Here is a 21,760-nt window from a genome sequence, read left to right on the forward strand (position 1 = left end):
TCTGCGATTTTGTTGCGTTTTGAGTGGTTTTGGTCCATGGATTTGGTGTCTCTAGTGTTGATCTACTAATTCCCCCACTTTCTATCCACAAATTCCTTCGATTTTCGAGTTTTGGGTCAATTGGATTTGGATTTGGGGAAGAACAGGAGAGAGAAAAGGTTGCCTCGTGAGCTCCCAGGGAAGAAGAAGGGCTGAGCGGTACCTCCGGGTGGAGCCTCCACCCGTGCACGAGCGGTACCTCCGGGTGGAGGCTCCACCCTCCACTACCGCCCATCCTCCCTAGGGCCGGCCACCACCACCATCTCCACCCCACCACCGCCGACCACCACCACTCCTCTCCGCAGCCGGCAAGCACCGCCACCCCCCTTCATCATCGGCAAACACCGCCACCCCCCTTAATCACCGGCAAACACCGCCACCCCCCAAACCATCGGGAAACACCGCCGCGGCAAACCACCACCACCGCCGCCACCACGAGCTCACCGATACCGCCATCGGCATACCACCGGCAAGCACCACCACCCCCCTTCATCACCGGCAAACACCGCCACCCCCCAAACCGTCGGCAAACACCGTCAAGGCACCACCACCACCACCGCCGCCACCGCGAGCTCACCGATATCACCACCGGCATACCACCGCCATCAACGCCAAGCTACTTTGACCCGACTTTTCCCCTAACTTGTGTTTGCTTGTTCCGGTTTGAGTGCCTTGTTTGTGAAACTAACCCGCAGCTCCGAAGCAAGCGACGACATCCTCGGCACCCCGAACTTGCAAACGTACTCTTGACACCACCGCCATCATTGCAAGTTGTGTGTTCTGACACCGCCTAACATTTTCATCTAGGTATAACTTGCTCCCCACCTTGTAACCCCTCTTCTTTTGCGATCTATCCTATCGAGCATTGCTTATTGAGTGTTGCGAGACATTGCACGTGGCCCCGCATTGTGAGGTGTGTGTGTAGTGTGGAGTCAAGCTTCTAAGCAAAACTCGTGTGGCAAGATAGCAAAAGCGAGGCTAACGCTAACATAGTGCGTGAAAAAGCCCCAAAAACACAAAAAGAGTGCGAGTAGCACCATACATCCATACATCCATACATCCATATACCCATACATACAAAAGTGTGCAAGTGCCACCAAAGATACAAACGAGTGCAAGTGCCACCATATACAAAAGAGAAAAAGCTTTTAAGCAAAGAGAGATAAGAGAAGAGAGGCCGCGTGTGAATCTTGTTGTCTCTTCATTTGCAACCAAAGCTTTGATCTCTTCTTGTGTTAGTGTGACACCGAGCACCCTTGCTTAAGGGCTTCTTACACTTTTCCGCTCATTCCTTGGTCGCACTAACCCCGTTTATCTCGTGTGTGCTTTCCATATCTTTTCCGTGTTTATAGTGATCTTCACATTGACATTTGGATTTTTGGACCTCGCCCACTTTTAACAACATACTTGATTTCGGATTTCGTCTTTTGGCTTTCCACCATACTCACCTAACACCATATTTGCTAGCTTTTGCGTGTGTTTTTGCGTGAGTACCCGATACAATTGTTCTAACTCTCGGTTTTGTTGGATCACCCCGATCTTATCATACCATGGTAAGGATGCGAGGTAGTGTTCTTCCACTAACATACACCATATAGATCTTGTCGTGCTAACATGTATAGCGACGAAGAAGATACGGAGGAGTACACGGAGCACTTCGAGGAGGACACCTCTTCAAGCACCGCGGATGTGGAGGAACATGTGGAGCTCTACTCCGACCATAGCTCCCCAAGCATCACCGACATGTCCGACATCGAGGAGCTCGACAACGACCATGGCTCCCCAAGCATCACCGACATCTCCGACATCGAGGAGCTCGGCAACGACCATGGCTCCCCAAGCATCATCGACATGGACGACATGGTGAAGCGCCATCTTGAGGACGACTTCGACGAGCTCTACATCGACAATGGCTCACCAAGCATGGACGACATGGTAGAGCAACGCCACGCCTTCGACATCGACACCGTGACGGAGCTTCACCTCGACTCCACCATGAACAACACCGATGCTTCCGCATACCCCTACTTGACCAATGGAGCTACATATGAAGATGGAGGACCTCCACGATGGCACCATCATATGGATCATCAAGAGCGTCTCCATCATGAGCGTCATCGACACACTTCTCCGAGCTCCACAAGGCGCCACCATGAGAGTGCTTATGCACAAGATCGTCGACCTCAAGTACATCATATGGAGCATCAAGAGCGTCCCCAAAATGATCGTCATCGACACTCTTCTCCAAGCTCCACAAGGCGCCGCAAGCAACATGCCAAGTCGCATGAGCCATCATCTAGGCGTGTCGAGGATCGTCATCGACACACACCATCTCATGATAGTCGTCGACCACTACCACCTCATGGTCTATATCGACATACGTCACCACATGAGCATCGCCGCCACAAGCCACTTCATGATCGCCATCGACCAACATCTTCCATGAGTCTTCGACGACACCACTCAAGCCATGGTGATGAAGCACGACGACGAGAGCCTCATATGGCCACTTCCGCCTCTCGTGCCACCACCACAATGGCCCCTAGCTCATCACATGCCTATGGACTCCGATGCTACAAGTGCAAGCAAAAAGGCCACCGCCCTCGGGAATGTCCCAATCTCCTATGTGAGGTATGCAAGGCCAAGGGTCACGAGGCATGGCAATGCACAAAGCCAAGCGCCAAGACGCTCTACTTCGACGAGCTACAAGCCCAAGCCACCAAGAAGCCTACGGCGCCCACACTTCACGATGAAGACCTCCAAGGCCATCACAAGGATGATGTGGATCCGAGCCTAGCTCTCCACAACACTACGGTGCCACCGACGGAGGACGACTTGGGAGGCGATGGAGTTGAGATGGTTGAGCATGGGAATTTCCCTTCAACCAAGGAGGCGCATGGAGATGAGAAAGTCGAGCCTACTCCTATATGCTTGATTGATGAGTTGGTACCAATTCCATGTGAGAACGAGAGCCACTTAGCCCACTTGAGTGAGAGTGATAGTGAGTTGAGTGACTTCCACCCCATATGCGAGTTTGAGTGCTTCCATTTGGAGGACATGAGTGATACACTAAGTGAGTTGAGAGAGGTAGATGATAGGTCCATGGAGGACATCGCATTTGCTAACACATTAACCTCTCCCTCGTTTGTGTCTTCTTCTGTTGCACTAGGTTCCACGGAGGACGAGTTTCCGCTCATGGAGACGATGTACATGGTGCATGACGATGATGATATCTCACCATGCTTGCTCCAAGATGGATATGTCGACCACATGGATCCTCCTACTTCCACAACACCTACCTCAAATGAGTCGGCCTACAAAGGTAACAACATAGGTGTTGATGATGCCATGATCCCACTAGTGGACATGATGACTCATGAATGCATGCATGATCTTGATGACCCATTTGCTACGTCACATGCTACTTTCACTTTCCCATGTGATGCTTTGCTTGATAACATTGTTGATCATGTGGAATTGAGTGCTTGTGATACCATGACCATGCCATGCTATGAGAGCTTCAATTTTCCTACCATTGCTTGCAATATGTTACCTACTTGCTCTTTCGCATGTATTGCTTGCAATGACAATGATGATATTAGCTTCCGCATGCTTTGCCCAAAATGTTTGCACTACTCCATGATCGTTGCATCCAAGATTGTGAACAATTCCCCTTTCTTATGCTTGGTATGCAAACATGCTTATTTCATTGTCCACGAGATGGCCCCCATAGCCTTCTCCATTTTTGATGATCATGAGTACCCACATACCACACATGCACCTTCATGCCATTTGCACTATCGCCAAGCATTTCATACTATCTTGCTTGACACTAATGGTGATGTGCACAAGTCTTGGAACATCATGATGGATGATGTGTTCCTCTACCATGCACATACGCTTTTTGTTTTCTCTTTTGTGTGTATAGGGACCCGAATGACTACCTCCACCGCTACGGAGCATGAGCTCACGAAACGCGCAATTGAGAGCTACCCCAACACGGACGAGATATATGATCCAACCCATGGGATCCACGCCAAAGGGTATGTTCCCAAACGCCTTCGGCCTCGTGTGTTTCCGGCTTGTCTTGTCGAGCTTCCGGTTTGGACCAATACCTCGTCACCTCTTTTGCTTCTTATGCAACATATCTTGAAACATCTTGTTGGCACAATGATTGTTGTATGTCTTGATGTTATCATCATACACTCCGAGAATCTCAAGGACCATGTCATACATGTGAGAGACACCTTATGCATCTTGTGCCACATGTCTCACAAAAAGTTGCTCTCCTTTGGATTTCTCATTTCATCTTTGGCAATTGCAATGGATTCTTTGACACTTGAGGATACCCATACTCGGCTCACGCCAACCATACTTTCCCAAGCTAGAAGTCTCCATAGCTTTGCCATTGCACATAACAATTTTGCCCCAAATTTTGCCGCCGATACTTGCCTTTTGATTGTTCCATTTGTGTGGGACAATGCTACACACACCATTTTTGACACTTTACAAAGCAAACCTTTACTTGCACAAACTTTTGCCCCACCAAATTTAGGATACATCGACACTCTTTTGGTTCCCATTTTTGCAAAATGCCTCTTGGAGAAACGACTTGATGCTTCGTATTTGACTGAGAGCCTCTTGTTCGCCGATCACCAAATTGGCATCCACAAGCTTTCCATTTGCAAGTTGCTTTTCCCCAAGTGCTTCTTCGACCGCTTCTTCGACAAACAAACTCCAAACTACTTGGTGAGCAAGACGTTCACCCTCTCGGACCTCTCGCCACACCATGGAGATGAGGAGGAACAAGAGTCGAGGACGACTCTTCCCCAAGGGGGGGAGATGATGTAGCCCCGCCTAACGACGACGCTACACCATGGCCACGGAATCCCCCAAGTGGACCGACAACCCGAACCTACGCGATACATGACAAGGTGAACCCTTTCCTTTCGACACTCGACGTCGACAATACATTGGATGGTATACTACCTCATGGATATGTGTATGTATCATTAGGTACGAGGGACGACAAGGAAGGGAAGAGGAGTCACTCACTTGGTGCAAGGGAGGAGGAAGAAGAAAGGAAGAAGAACATGAGAAGAGGAGAAGAAGGAAAGAAGAGAAGAGAGGAAGAGAGAGTGGAGGCCGGAGCCTCCACCAAGATGAGGCCGGAGCCTCCAGGCTGCCTTGGCCGGCCACCATGCTAGGCCGGAGCCTCCAGGCAGCTCTGGCCGGAGCCTCCAGGGCCCCCCTGGCCGGTACCTCTCCCTGGAGAAGGAGGCTGCGCGCGGGAGGGTAGGACCGGTACTACCGGCCATGCATGGCCGGTACTACCGGCCTGCCCCAAGTGCTCCAACTTCACTGCGGAAAAGGAAGCCACTCCGGTACCTCCGGCCAAGGTACCGCCCGAGGTACCGCTCGGCCGCCCAACCATACTGGATACTTGGCCAAGTTTTGGTGCTTTTTCCGGTACCACGGCCGGTACCTCCGCCCGAGGTACCGCTCAGCCGAAACGAGCTCAAATCTGGACCGTTCCTCTTCATCTGAACGTCCCTGATTTCATACCTTGTAATACCTAAAGTACCCTTGCACGAATCTGGGCTATATGTATCTCCCGTATCCCCATTTGCTAGGGCTAGACAAGATTTGGCTTAGAATAGGATTTGAGCTATGTCTCCCTAGGGTATCATCCCTCTGTAATCAAGGCCACCCTTGTTGTTGATTGAGTTTGTGAGTGAGATTCTAGTGTGTGCACTCTCTCTCCCTCACCGATTCCGTCTCCAACACCGTATCTCTCACCTCGGAATTCTACCGCGGTCTCTTCCGTGGGTGATTCTATTCGGCGTGGTCCATCGAGCCACGAGGGTAAGCATCGTTGTATCGGGTCGGTGTGCGTGCGTGTGTCCCCGTGTTCATCGTGTTCGTCGTGTTTTTCGTGTTCTTCCTCTTTTCCCCTTTCGTTTCCGGGTCAATTCGCAAGATCGGGCCACAAACGGGGTCTTAGACCTCATCACGTGAGAACTTTGTAAACGCAGTAGTGTAACAGTTAGAGCTCTGGAATGAGGGAATCAACGACAGCTCCTACCAGGGAATCAACACTTGGATTGAAATCACCCGTCACAAATGGCACATTTAACACTTCCCTTCTTGAAATCAATACATGCAAGTGATTAACAGGTCAATTGATCAGCTACACCTTTCATCCACAGTATATATATCAACATTCAACGGCGAACCAAAACCGAAACACCAAATCAACATCAGCGAGCCACTCTGGGGAAAAAAAGAATGGGGAAGTTACATATGGTACATCGGCAGGCCGAACCCAACAAAGAGGAACAAAAACAAAAGAAACTAACAGAGGTGGGGAATGGAGAGGTCAGCCCAGACAAAATTGTAAGCCTAAAGTAGGAACCCAGCACCGCGTCTATGAGAACAACCAGAGAGCTTCAGGACGCCATGAAGCATCGTTGTCGTCACGGAGAGACTGGGCTACTGGATCACACACTCACATTTCCGGAAACCATCGTTCTCCCCTTCATCGTCTGATAGACCTTCATCGCTGTGGAAATATAGATTCAGCAGTCAGATAAGGTATCTCCAAAAGATATAACTGTGCATGCAGTACAGTCAATATTTGAAACTATCAATGCCAGAACTTGGGAGTAAATTCAACATGTGCATAAACGAGAGATAAACAGAACAAAAATGTCAGAACATTCACACTGAATCCCCATGAATCTGGAACACTCAGACAAATAAGGAATGGCTGACTCATTTTAGTACTAAGAAACAGCAGACCATTCAACCAAAGATAGGCTCATAAGCTAAACATGGTGTTAATACTCAAGCTGGAACACTCCTGTGTTGGTCCTAATCAAGTGAACTGGGGATGAACTGAACAACTAAACAGAGACACGCGTTTTGCACTGCTCAAACTTCTGCAGCTTTTCTGATCCTCTCCTTTTATTTGGGTTACAGAAAGGGAAATGTGGACCAGGATCCAGGGTGTTCGTGCCTGTGTGTGACTTGGTCAAGTTTGTTAAACTGTGAGCTAAACTCTAAGCAAAAAATTGCGAACTGAAAAAACGGCTCACTGAAAGACTGACGAAACTGATTCTACTGAGGAAACTGAAAACAGCTAATACTAGAGGACACAGCAAGGTTTATCCATCATCAAGATTGTCCCGGAGCATCTTTGATAAGTTAGTTGGCATCTTTTAGTGACCAGTGACAGCTAGACATGGTATATAAGAGCAATTGCTAGTAGAGAGGTACTATCACAAACATAGTTTGTACAGATTAGAAACAGTACCTTGTTTCAAATTCTCTGATCTCAAAAAGTTCCTTCCCGCATGTGTCAGTCCAGTGGACTTTTCTTCGCTCCATTCCAGTTCTCAAAGTTTGCACCTCTTCCAGAGACTCCCGTGGTTCCTCACCATCACTTACAATAGAACTACGGTCAGAAGAGTCCCTTTTCGAGTTACTCTTAAGACAACCTTTTTTCCCAATTCCGTTGATGGAACCATTCGCTATTCGGTTCCCATTTGTGGAACTTGATAATTTCTGAGGCGTGTTACTTGAGCTCAATTTCGGAGGAGATGCGCCCTCAAGCCTAGCAGGTGTGCAGCCAAAGCAGGTAAAGGAAGCACATTTACCAGGAACATCGTCCTTCGCTGAAGCCAGCTGCCCACCATGCCCAGCATCTCGGTCAACTAGTCGATAGTGGTTCCAGGGCGATGCCTTCACAGGCTGTTCTTCACTTTTCCGTCCGAGTAGCAAAAGCGCAAGGCCATGGCTGTATCCTGATGCAGATGACGAGAAAAAACCTCCTCCCTCCACAGCCAGTAGCATTTCAGCTGCTCATCCAGCCACCATGAACTGAAATCTTACAGACAGCTCAAACAAGAACCAGACCGCCAAAAGTGTATAGTAATAAGCGCAGGGCAGAATATCTTCAACTGCTATTGTAACTTCTGCAAGAAGGTTAAGATGTTGGAACTCATCAGGCCATTAATTCATTCGGTGGGGCATGTCCATTTTGTAATCTAAGACACACGTAAGATTAACGACTCATCAGTATTACTACACAGCTATACATTACATCCATTGTGTGGTATTGTTGGATTTCTAGTACTAGGTAAACTGAGCAGAAAACTATTCTAGTCAGATTATGGGAGGCGTGAACAATTTATTCAAGTGCGCAATTAAGGTACCTATTCTTTGGTTTAGATTTCTCCCTGACTAAATAATGTTGCTTAGCAGCAAACTTTCATCCAGGCAAAAAGAGAACGGGAGTTGTTACTAAGTTCTCCATCAGCCCTAACTGGACTTACAGTTGACTGTCTACCTGAACCTGTTAGTCACGAAAACATCATGGATCCAAGCAAGAAACAAATGCTTCAAAACGGACATAATCTTAGCACTATAAATGCATGCATCTGAACCCCAATTTTTCGATAAAGGGAATATAATCTGAACCCCAATAGCATCCTAGGAACGCATTCAGAAGTTCTGCTCAATATTTCAGGGGCATATCTACCCAATATCCTACTGGAGCATCAAAAGGAGATTGAAAAACAGGATGCACATAAACACAAATATAGCAATCAGGCCAGGGGTGTGCACCCAGAAATTGTACAGGGCAGTGGGGTTTAATATATCACAGGACGAAAACAAGCTCATACCTCAAGCCAATCGACAAAGATTGCGGTAACAGGGCTAGAGTGGAGCATGCTGTCATGATGAGAAAAAGGGGCAGCGATGGGCATGAAGCTGGGTTGTTTGGGGGAGAGTGGGAACATGGGGTGAGATTGAGGCGTCAGCAGTAGATGGAGGTCACATTGTTTGGGGGAGAGTATGGCACGGTATTGCTGCAATACAATAGAGAGATTTAGAGGCACGTTGGGTTGGACCAGAGTTGGTAGGTTGGTGGTCAGTTGATAGAAGAGAAAACAAAGGTACCGGAAGAAAGAAACTCCACCTCAAAATGGACATAATCTCAGTGCTACATGTCTATTATCTTGATCAGACGCACTGCAAGTCTAGAATGTCTGCATCTGAACCTCAACGGCATCCTATACAGAAGTTGAGCTCAATGGTTCATGGACATACCTAACCAAAGATCCTACCAGTGCAACAAAAAGATACTCTAGTGAAAAACAGCCATGCACACAGAGACACAGATCCAGCTATCAGACCAGGGTGGATCTAGCTGGTGTGCACCCAGAAATCGTGGAAGGCAGCAGGATTGAACTAACCACTGGATGAAAACATGCTCATACCCCAAAACCCAATGGCCAAAGATTGCATGCGGGATGTAAACAGTAGAAGCACGATATCACGATGAGAGAAAAGGGGAGCAGCGATGGCGGCAATGCACGTGGGACGCAGGGTTGTTTGTAGGAGAGGGGGCATGGGGCAGGATTGAGGCGTCGGCAATAGCGGTCTGTAAGGCACGGAGCAGCGGTAGCTGTAGGGCAGGTGGCCGTACACTAGAGGCTGAGAGATTCAGAGTCACGCTGGGTTGGAGTTGGGTTTGCAGGCCAGTTGTCAGCAGGTTTTGCTTGATATATTTCCTCTTTTAACGAACAAGATATATTTCCAGAGTTTTACTTGTTTCCAACAAACATTTGAAGTGCGTAATTAGTCTATTTTTACAAATAGATACAGACACAGGTGTAAGATTGGATAGCAAGGGAAACATGCTTCTCTGAAGAGTTAAAACTGGTGTCTTTTGGTCACTAGACTGAGAGCCAACATGGTATTTATCAGCTAGTTACTATAACAAGGTGCATAGAACATTTTGAGTATGTACCTTGTTTCGAAACTTGTGATCTCAAAAAGTCTCTGCACACACGTGCCGGTCCACTGGACTTTTACCAGTCCAGCTCCTCACCTCACTAGATACAGAACCACGGCCACAAGAGCCTCTTCTGCTGCAAGATGGATAAGATGTTGCAACTAATCAGTTCACATATTCAATTGGAGAGCCATGCAAAAAAAATTTGTAACATAACATGAACCACTAATATATAGTGGTAACATATAAATTGGTTCCATGCAGCGCTATTGTTGTACTAGGTATGTATATTTAGTTGGGCAGGGAACCATTATAAATTCCTAGTGAAGTGGCCAATGCATCAAGCAGCATGGTAATCGAGCAATTTCACCAAGCACGACATTAAGGAACTGGCCGATCCTTTGGCTGAGGTACTAAGTGCCGTTGAACCGCAGCTAGTTTTTGCTAGCTAACCTGCAATCGGTAATATACTGGACCATGATTGCACATACGGCTACGGTTGTCTGTGTATCCGAGCCAATCGTGCAGTCACAAAAACATGATGAGTAAAACAGAATGCCAAGGACAGCACATAATCTCAGGTGTGAGCAATAGAGACACATGATCCCCAGCAGAGCATTACCTCAAGTCCAGAACGGATGAAGGAACCTGAGCGTTTCTTCAGGGCCATACGACTAACTAGACAGGATGATTCCTACCGATACGAGAGAAAAAAATACAGCCGAGAATACAATCGCGCGCGCAGACGCAGATCTGCCCGAGGATCCCTCCCTTGGGAGTTGGGATGGTCAAACTGTGAACTAGCGAGACGGCCTGAGGAACCCGCCCGCCGCATTGCCCACACCCGCCGCCCGGACGGCCGGACCCCGTAAGGAAAACAGCTGCCGGAATCATAGAGGGAGTGTAGAGAAATCCGTGGGAAGAGGAGCAGCGCGCGCGCGGGATCAGGATCGACGTTACCTACCTAGGAGTGGCGGCGGGAACCAATTGCCGCGCGCGCGCCCCGATGCACGGGTCGCCGAGCGAGCGCGCGAGCCCTGGTCGCCTGCCGCGGCAAGGAGTCACCGGGGAGGTCGAGGAGGAGGCGGCGGGCGAGGTCGGCGGCGAGATGGACAATGGCGGAAGGGAGGGCGGCAGCTAGTGGTAAGAATAAAGTGTTGGGGAAGAAAGTAAAAGCGGGAAATAAAAATAAGCGAAAGGATGTGGCTTTGCGAACGAGCGTGGACTGGGGATGACGTGTGGGCCCGGCGGGCGGTGGGTAGAGTGAGAGTGAGCTGGTCGTTGTACGGATCTCGAGGCGGCGGGTGGGTTGGACTTTGACTGGGCCGGTGGGTCGTTGGATAGGGCCGTGATCGCCGGCTTTACGGGTAGTAGACTTTGAGGAGCAGCCCGTGGCCGTGGGGGTGTCTCCTCCAGGCTCCACTCTCTGACGCGCGGGCCCTGCCCCAAAAGTTTATTATTATAAGAAATAGGCAATTGCTTTTCTATCCGACAAATTATTAAGGGAGACTGCCCTCAAAAAAAAAAATTAAGGGACACAACTTCTCTTTTCACCCTCCTCTTCCTCCCTGTCTCATCCCCTTCCATCATGCTTTCCTCCTCTTCTTTCGCCTCCTCTTTCTCCTACCTCCATGCATCCTTTTCCTCTTCTACCTCCTCTTCTCCTTCGTCCATACGTGTCCTGACCTGACGATCCCACCCTCACCTGCATGAGGGTTCGCCTTGCCCTCGCCAGCAGCCCTGCCCCCACCTCTTCCTACACGTCAACCCCGCCTCCACCGCGCCCCGCCTCTCCAACGCCAACAGCCACGTCCGTCCTCTACAACACCGGTGGCCACATCCCTCCTCTCCAACGCAGGTGGACACGTACCTCCTCTCGAAGATGCGGAGCCGCCACCAGGATGTGGAGTAGCAGATGCAGAACAACAATTATTGGGAAAACGGGAAAAAAAACTAAAACAAAATTGTACCAATTCAAGATTTCAAAAATTTACCAATGGCGCATCACCGTGGTGCGCCACTGCCATCAACTACAAGTGGCACACCACCTAGTGCGCCACCGATAGTTGTTAGGAATGGCGTGGTAGCATCCCTGCTGCGTCACTAAAGGCCAAAACAAGTGCGCCAATGCTAGATGTTTTCCTAGTAGTGACTTATCCCATGCGCCGGCTTACAAAGAGGTGTCTATATTACCAGTAACCTTGGTCGATGGAAAATCGCCAGTCGGCCCAAGCCTCGGTCTCGCTCCGCTTTTCAGAAGTTAGCCTTTATGTGAATTTGGAACACAACATAACATACAAGACCGTTGACGATTCTCCTCCGATGGAACCGAACCGATTTCCCATCTCTAATGGTCTCCTTGTTGTTCGATAACATTCCATTGTTCTGCACTGGGACTAGTTGAGCCGTGGTCGAGATTTGTTGGAGTAGGCGAAGCTGCATGGGTGTTGGTTCAAGCAATGCAAGTAGGATGCCAACAATAGAGAATAGAGTCAAAGACGGAAGCAAAGAGGACAAATGAGGCAATATGAAAAGGACAGCTACTTAAAAACATATGTGAATGCATGCATGTCACGGCAAAGTAAAATGATTGGAGTCGAGCAACATCGCAATGACAATGTCGGATGTAGAGTTGAGAGGTTACAAAGGAGGATGTGACAGACAACATAAACCTCGTCAAAGATTCCCCAAGAAGGTTACGAGACGAAAAAATATCGAGCAAGAATATGTTGGAGTGATTGAAAACAACGTAGCCAGCCGTAGAGCCAAGAGTTAGTTGACAATAAGGGTGTCAAGTGGGATCCCACTTTTGTCCCACTTGTAGTATAATTTGACTTTTCTAGTACAAATTTTGACATCAAAATTTGAACTACATAGTACAAAATGACATCCCACTGGGATCCCACCTTGACACCCTAGTTGACAAGATCATTAAAGACGACTTCAACAGAGGTTCGTCGATTAAGAAAATGAGCACATGCCACGAAATGTGACACCAGCGGGATCATGCTCCTCCAAAGTAAAAAAAAAAACAGAGTGGCCATGTAAACACTGAAGAGTCGACAGACGATCAGAGGGGAAAATAGATAGATAGATGGGTGAAATGAAAAAAAAGAAGCATTTAGTATTAGGATTTTCCCCTCGTATTATTATTGATGGTATATGTATTTGAGGTTTATATGTACATATATGTAAATCTATTGTAAATATGATGTATGCAATATAAAAGGCCTACACCCACCCACATTAGGGTTGTGTGCATTTCACCCAAACCCTATTGATTTACAATTATTATGTGGCAAACATAAAGGCATTCAACTAGCCGGCTTATATAATTGATAGAACAAGTTCATGTTTCTCACCTTTGGTTCTCTATCAAACAAGACCTTGGGATCACTACAAGAAATCAATCACCTAAAGACGTCTTCCATAGGACGCTTTCCAACTCATCTTTATGTGCAAGACAGAGGGAAAAATATCGTGCGGTAGAGACGTACTTTGAGACGCTGTACAATTCGTCTAATTTCGTATGCCATATTCCTGCCCCACGGTTCTCCACCATGAAAGAAAAAAAAACTTTGTCTTTCCAACCTCTCTGAACATATCGGGGGCATGTAAAACCTAGCAGCGTCGCCGCCGGTTGGATCTCACCCCAGCGACATCTCCGTATGCCCTTCGTGAGAGGTAATTCGCTGCGTCGATGCCGTGCTTCCACGACCAAACGCCATCCATTAGACTGTGCCCACCGATCACACGTCACCTCCATGTTGCATTGGCCAGCGGCAGTGCGGGCGTGACCTGCAAAGGCTCCAATCTGTAGGTACCTAAGTTAGTTCCTACCGCCTCTCTATGTCTTGCCCTTTTATGTTTTTGCTATCATATAAATTGTTTCCTTGGGTACAGATCAATAGCCAATACAGGTTGTGGTTGGCTGTTGCAAGCAGATATGCGGGACAGATCCAGTATTTTTCAAGTCATCTGCAATCACCCAATCAGGTGGGTTCGTTTGGACAGATGATTAAGTTGCTCTGCTTTGTCCAGTTTACATGCTTGTTTGATCCGAATATGTTAACCACTTTTTACATTTTCGTATCGAAAGGGCAAATTATGGCATTGTCTTGCTTTTTACAGTACTGAACAACTGATTTATCTTGATGAATTTCTTGGCCTACAAGGTATGCCATAATATATAGCATGGTCTTGGGAAATTATTCTCTACATTTGGTCTTATGTTTTTTTCTCTATTCATATCAGGCTGGCGTCAGATGTTTGAAGTAACCATATACAATATGATTGCTTTTGTTTACTTCCGTTTCTCTTTTGAAATCTAGGTAGATGCAGAACCATGAAAGATGCAACATAGTACTTCCACGGGTAAATTTCTCTATGCCAAATTAAGAAGTTTTATACTCACCGTCTTATACTTAACATTAATATATATAATTTGTTGTTATTTATTCTACAGGCTGACTGATGGTTTTCTTAGCATTATATACATATCATGAAAAATATGAACATTTTGAAAGCTCATAAGCAATCTTTAGTATTAAGCCACGAAAAGCATGAAATTCATATGACTATTTCCAGAGTATTTGTATGTTGATCTATATATATCTCGATGCTTTATTAACTCAATCATATCTATTCCTTCTTTTCAAGTATTTCACTTCGATTTGCTGTGACAGTTATAAGTAAACTATGGTGGCCTCGAAGACATAATTTAGTGAAGACATAGACGTGAACCATGCAAACTAATTGTTTTTATTCTTTGACCTAAATACTTTATGTTACATTGTTCTGCAGCTTCGGGAGATTATTTGCATTTCTAATCTAGTCATTGTTGTGAACTGAAATAATTGGCGCTTCAGGATGCTGTACTCATAAAAGCAATGCTAAGGTACGTTCCATTTTTTCTCTTCTAAGTTCTAAGCATGTTTCATTAGATACCACGAGCAATTATCTAATCCTCTAAAGTATTATTTATCTAACTGCATCCATTTATGTAATCATCTTAAGACTTGCTTTGATCAAGTACATAACAAAGTATCATTTTCGATGTACATGGTTCACACACTGAATCCTTAGTGTGTTGTCTGAACTAATCTCTACTTATCTTCTGTTTTCTACAGAGGTAAGCACTCTATGTTTTCTACAGAATTAGTCTCTACTTAACTTTCGTTTTCTACACAAGCAAGCACTCTATTTTTCTGTATGGCTATTTAGTATTTGGTAATTCTTTTTCTTGCAGCAGCCAATGTGAACAGATGGTGCTGCATTTTGCAGATATACCGCTCTGATGGTAAAACACTCATGGCGTGCGCTCCATTTGTGCATGTGAAAAGTAGAACTTGCTATTGAAATTTATTGCAAGATACTTTATTTACTTTTCGATTGACTTTGTCTACAGTGAAATTGTTTGTGACGGTTTTAAGCAACACGGAATATTGCAAGACAAACCAGAGCTGATGCACCATTGCTCCATCGGTAAGCTTGTAGAGATATTGATACTGATATTCCAACTAACATTGTTCCATTGTCTACAGTGAAATTGCTTGTGATGGTTTTTAAGCAACACGTGGCGATGGAGAGCTTATGTACCATTGTTCCATGCAGAAGCTTGTAGAGATATTTCAACTACTATAGAAGAAAGTGTATGAGATTTAGAGGATTTTGCATGGTCGAGTTTGTAATTGTTTCATGAATATGTTCAAATCGCTTGTAATGTACTGTTGTCCCCGATAAATAAAGTTTTTCCCCAAAGAATGCATTGTATTTTGTGTTATCGTGTTTGATAGCATATATATTATATTATCGTAATACGTGAAAGGAATTTGTCTCGACTATAAAAATAATTATTTTATGTAAAAGAAAACGTCTATTACGATTCTTTAGGACGCAAGAACGTAAATGTAAAGACGATTTGTGGGGGAATCATTACAACGTCTCTAAAGGGATAGACACGCTTTAAGGACGTCTCATGCCATATAAACACGCTTCTAATGCGTCTTTATAAAACTTGAGACGGTGCATAAGAAGACGCTTCTACGACGTTTTACACAAAAGGCTCTACAAGCACATAATGACGCTTTAAAGCGTTTTAACCACCTAAATTTAACGTCTCTACGTGTCTTTTATGTTGTAGTGGATACACACTTTTGGCATGCCACTGCTACTTTTGCTTTGCCCTAGGCCCAGCCATCTTCATTCTCCTCTTGTGCAACTTCTTCTGTCAGAGCCGACTGCATTCTGAAGTCGAGAAACAGCTGGCCTCCGCTGGCTGCATACTTCAGCTTTGCCCAAGACAAAAGGTTCCTTCTTTCTTGCAAATTCTACTTGTTTCCGGCCAATAAAAAAAGTAGCAAGAAACCACGATGCCATCCCTCCCCAGAAAATCCATCTTGACAACTGCACTGTTCTCTTTAACCGGCGCAGAGCAGCGGTGGAAAAAAATCTGCCACGTAGGGACGAATTCGGTTACGGAAAGATTACAAACTAATGTGGGCCGCTTTGGTTGGTTCGAGTTTAATCCCATCCCGAATAACCGGGCCAGATTTTTGATTTTCACCGCTGCTTTGTGAGTGTAAGCCTTTTATGTAAAAGATTTCTATAGGTGTAACATTACTTATTTACAGTCCCCTTAAAAAAATGCGTTTTTTGGTATAGATCTCGAATGAGTGTTTGGATTTTTCGATAAAGAACGTTTTATTATTGAAAACGTTTAAACATTACATTCGGCCTTTGGATAACTAAGAATGCACACATCTATCCAACATACAACATAACATTACAAATTTCTCAAAAAAAAAACATAACAATACAGAAAAAAGGCCTGATACACGAAATCAAAATGAGACTCTATTGACTCCTAAGATGATGGAGCTCCAATCCCCAGATTATGCTGCCACCCATATCGGATAAGAAAGCCCCTTGTCAAGCCCTCTAATTGTGTAGACACCTTCGTAAATAGTTCACGGTTCTCCAAAAGCTATCATGAACATAGCAAAGTGGTGCACCAGTATATAATATGCATAAGAGATGAGTTTTTATCATTAAAACATTGTCATTTCTACATACCCAAAACGACCATATAACTGCAAGCACTCCCACCCTAATAAGTATTGTGAACCTATGATCCACCCCATTAAGGCAGTAGGCGAAAATATTGGCAATGTTACGTTGTGGGTATAAGGTAGAACCTATTTCGATGATTGACCATATAGATCTTGCAAAGAGATATTGGAAAAATAAGTCTTTACTTGTCTTATCCTGATGAAAAAAGATAGAGTAGCTTCTTACTTTCTTGCTAGTTCTGTTTTGCAAGGTTGTCCTTAGAGAGAATAACACCACTACGAAGATACCACGCGAAAACTTTCGTCTTCAGCTGTATTTTCAACTTCCAAATCGGCTTATTGTTAACTACCGGCTCAATAGGCTGGATCAACGCTCTGTACATGGAGTTCACAGAGATATTTCCATTCTCATTTAGGATCCATCGGAACTCCTCAGCCCCTTGTGTCAAATGGACGAAAGACAAACATTGTAGCAATACATTCCAAGATGCAAGTTGGGGCCGACAAGGTTCCTTCTGAACGTCATATTCGGTGGGGATGATTCCATCACCTTATCCAATGTATCACCTTTGTGACGCACAATGTTGTGCAGAGCTAGATATTGTTCCCGGAGAGTGGTATTTTCTAACCATTTATCCTCCTAGAATTTTATCTTATCTCCATCCTTAATAAAAAAAAAAGAACCATATGGGAAGAAGTGTTTCTTCAATGCCATAAGGTCAGCCTAAAATTGTGAAATCCCAATAAACCTTAAATATCGTCCTTGAGCCAACATATTTTCTCCTCAGTAAGGTTTGACACACCCCATCCTCAATGGGAAACTTGGCCAGCCATTTACCTAGCTCTATTCTTAACTTCAAGGTCGTGCACACCAAGCTCACCTTGATATTTTGGACGGCAAATCGCACTCTATTTAGTAAGTTGGTATTTCTTTTTCTTGCTATCTCCTTGCCAATAGAACCTTGATCATAAATAATCCAAACGATATAAGACTCCTTTTGGTAACTTGAAAAAGGATATCATATACAGTATCATATTTGTTAGTACCGAATTTAAGGGAACAATCTTCCACCCAAAGATGGTAATTTTCCTTTCCAATTACTCAAGTCTCCCCTCGACGTGTTTCCATTCAGCATTTGTGAGCCTCCGAAATAAATCGAAATGCCTAAATAGCTAATTGTAAACTGGCCTAGCCCTCAGCTGAAAAACTCTGCATAGAGGTTAGCATCGTCTTGGGCCTCAGCGAAACAGAACGATTCACTTTTATGAAAGTTAATCTTTAGACCTAAAATTTTCTTAAAAGTAGTTTCAGATTTCTTGCTTTCACAAAGTCATGTTCCATAAATTGTATCATCGGGCACTGAAGAATAGATAGTCGACCATCAGCATGCACGGCCAATAATTATAGCAGGCATATCAACTAATATGTTAAATAACATGGGTGTTAATGGATCTCCTTGCACCAGTAGGAAAAAGTCTACCTATGGCGCACCAAATTGTGCTACCCTGGCGCATGGTATCGCGCCACTCGTAGTATCCAACTTGTAACGCATCGGAGATACCCAAATATGCGCCACCTAATAGATGAATTTTCCACGGATTTGCCAGCAATAGATCCTCATTGCCATCCCTAGATGAGTCCATGTTGCCTAGATAGCCGACGAGCCCGATCTAGCGAAGTACTCCCTTCGGTCTTATTTAATTGACTCGAATTTAGTACAACTTTATACTAATTCCGAGTCAATTAAATAGGACCGGAGGGAGTACGAGTTATAGTACAAGGCACTCAGAAAATTGTCCATCTTTGTTTCGAGGCGAACACGGGAGCTAGCCGCTACAACTATTCTGGGTGTTTTCTCTAAATCTTCGTTCAATGCTTGCAAGTTTGTAACATAAATTTGCATAACTGTTTTTCTAGGACGGAAAAATGCGTCAGTGTGGATGCATCATTTACTTGACTATGTTTTGCTTGTCAGCCACCATTTTCGTATATGCGGTGCAAATAGACACGCGGAACCATTTTAGACGTACGATATGCGTTGTTCCGTTGGAGATACCCTTATTTTAAAAACAAACTTTCTTATGGAAAATAATCTTTTATCGAATTCGTTTAACATCTGCTACCTTCGTCTCATTAGGACATGTACAATCGTGATATCTTAGCAGCAACACGAATGATAAATACTGAGGTGAAGGAAAGAGAAGGTCAAAAAATATCTTATCTTAATTATTAAGAGATGATCACTTAGCAGTGTCTCTCTCACCACATATTTAGAATGTCTAACTAATAAAAGTAAGACTAAAAAATAATTCATTATACATCATATTTTATTGCACATGGCTTATTCAATTATTTCGGTAGAAATGGTAGCTAGAGTGAGAGAGGCCCAGACGCCTAGCAGGCCGGCGCAGTGTAGCGAAGTGAAGCTTGGGCTCTAGCTCCAGCTCCAGCTAGGTGGTGCAGGGCTCAGCACGAAGGTAGAGTTGGGCTGAGAGTGGCAGACTGGCAGCCGACTGAGACTGCAAGTTGGACTGTTGGAGTAGTCACTCTCCCAGCACGATCGTACGTCAAATGCAATCATTCGGTTTCCATTTCCAACCTCCACAACTCCACAAGGCCCCGTCACGTCGCCCGCCCTGCCGGTCCGACGACGCCTGATGCCTGCTGCCGTGACATGCCATGCATCTATGCATGTTCAATGTATAGCAAGATAGCACCAGCTATGGCCTGGCGCAGATGACTAGCAAGCAGGTGTTCCAGCGCACGAGCCTTCATCGCATGCATGCTCTACTTCTTTCGCTGCTTTGTTCTGCGCCTTCAATTTTCTCCAGCCAGCAATATGGCATGTTTTTAAGAGCACCTCCAGCCGGTTGACGCTCCCCACGGTTAAATCCGAAGCTAAATAATGTTTGATTGGATGAAAGTTTAGCGTGGGGAGCACCAAAGTTTCAGTCGTCTTCCCGCTCCGTGATCGGCGTTTTTTTACAAATAAACGTTTTATAGTTCGGCGAATTTGACAAATTTTGCCAACATTTGGTTTATGTTTACAAATAATCGTTACAGTTCAACAAAACAAGCAAATAATTTGACAAGTTTTTAAACAAATCAAATTGAAACTAGTTGGTGTTGCCTCGAAGCCTCCATATGTGTTCAACCAGATCATCCTGCAGTTGTTGATGTATTATGGAGTCTCGGATCTCCTAACGCATAACGATGAACGCATCCCACAATACCGGCACCTGGTGATTAGGCTGTGCAAAAGGATCCTGTCTGTCGTATGGTGCAGCTTGTTCGCTCCGAGATACTTTCGCTCATTCTCGATAATCATGTTGTGTAAGCACACACAACAGTTCATCACCTTCCACATCTGATCTTTCGACCAAGTCAAATCAGGGAACCGGACTACAGCAAATCTCTGCTGAAGGACATCAAATGCATGCTCGACGTGCTTTCGGTAACCTTCTTGTTCCTTGACAAACTCCACCCCCTTCGGGAGAACGGGGCTTAAGATAGTCTTCACAAATGTTGCCCATTTTGGATAGATACCGTTTGCAAGATAGTATCCCTTGTTGTACTGCCGGTCATTGATCACAAAGTTAACCGGGAGAGCATGACCCTCAAGCTTGGAGAAGATCGGCGACCACTGCAAGAAGTTGATGTCGTTGTTGGATCCCGGCATACCAAATAAAGAGTGCCAAATCCAGAGATCATGGGTAGCCACTGCCTCAAGTATCACAGTGCAGCCTTTTTTGTTACCCTTGTACATTTCCTGCCAGGCAAACGAACAGTTCTACTATTTCCGGTGCATGCAGTCAATGTTTCCAAGTATCCCTAAAAATCCTCGAGTTTCATTGAAAGCGAGGATCTGAGCAGTGTCTTTGACAGTGGATGATCTCAAGTAGATGTCCCCGAATACTGCTATCACTGCCTTGCAGAACCGGTAGAAACAATCAAGGGCGGTGGACTGCGCCATCCGAAGATAGTCATCGGCAGAATCACCAGGAGCTCCATATGCCAACATCCGCATAGCCACCGTGCACTTTAGGAGGGCAGAAAACCCTGCCATGCCGGTGCAATCCAACTTGCATCTGAAATAGGAGTTGTACTCTTGAAGGGCATAAACAATTCTCAAGAAGAGCTTCCGGCTCATTCTGAAACGACACCTAAAAACAGCATCACCGTGCAATGGATTGTCGACGAAGTAGTCGGCGTAGAGCATGCAGTAGCCCTCCATTCGCTGCCTCGGCTTGCACTTCCGGCGACCTGGTGCCGACCCACCACGGCGACCAATGGCCTTCTCGGTGTATGATACGTCTCCAACTTATCTATAATTTCTTATGTTCCATGCTTGTTTTATGACAATACCTACATGTTTTGTTCATACTTTATAATGTTTTTATGCATTTTCCGGGACTAACCTATTAACAAGATGCCGCAGTGCCAGTTCCTGTTTTCTGCTGTTTTTGGTTTCAGAAATTCTACACAGGAAATATTCTCGGAATTGGACGAAACAAAAGCCCACGGTCTTATTTTCTACGGAGTCTTCCAGAACACTGAAGAGGAGACGAAGAGGGACCACGAGGCGGCCACACCATAGGGGCGCGGCCCCACCCCTGGCCGCGCCGCCATATGGGGTGGGCCCCTCGAGCGTCCCCCGACTCTGCCCCTTCGCCTATATAATCCTTCCGTCGCGAAAACCCTATCACCGAGAGCCACGATACGAGAATAGTTCCAGAGACGCCGCCGCCGTCAACCCTACCTCGGGGGGTTCAGAAGATCGCCTCCGGCACCCTGCCGGAGAGGGGAATCATCACCGGAGGGCTCTACATCACCATGCCCGCCTCGGGA

General features: G+C 45.6%; 1 protein-coding gene across 3 annotated transcripts; it reads right to left on the bottom strand.

The window, feature by feature from the left end:
• Positions 1-6,209: 6,209 nt before the first annotated feature.
• LOC127327879 (uncharacterized) lies at positions 6,210-11,007 on the bottom strand. 3 transcript variants are annotated; one of them, XM_051354683.2, is made up of 4 exons: positions 10,806-11,007; positions 9,857-9,977; positions 7,355-8,012; positions 6,210-6,601 (listed from the first exon to the last, which is right to left on the bottom strand). In XM_051354683.2, exons 3-4 carry the CDS (start codon positions 7,891-7,893, stop codon positions 6,532-6,534), a joined length of 609 nt encoding a protein of 202 aa, XP_051210643.1. In that variant the 5' UTR covers positions 7,894-8,012; positions 9,857-9,977; positions 10,806-11,007; the 3' UTR covers positions 6,210-6,531. The 3 variants fall into 3 exon arrangements, with proteins under 3 accessions (XP_051210643.1, XP_051210642.1, XP_071681141.1); XM_051354682.2 differs by having other exon boundaries at positions 7,355-8,015; XM_071825040.1 differs by lacking the exon at positions 10,806-11,007 and adding an exon at positions 10,464-10,753 and having other exon boundaries at positions 7,355-8,015.
• Between the last annotated feature and the right edge of the window lie 10,753 nt (positions 11,008-21,760).

Source organism: Lolium perenne, chromosome 1, assembly GCF_019359855.2.
Source record: "Lolium perenne isolate Kyuss_39 chromosome 1, Kyuss_2.0, whole genome shotgun sequence".
Classification (NCBI taxonomy): Eukaryota; Viridiplantae; Streptophyta; class Magnoliopsida; order Poales; family Poaceae; genus Lolium; species Lolium perenne.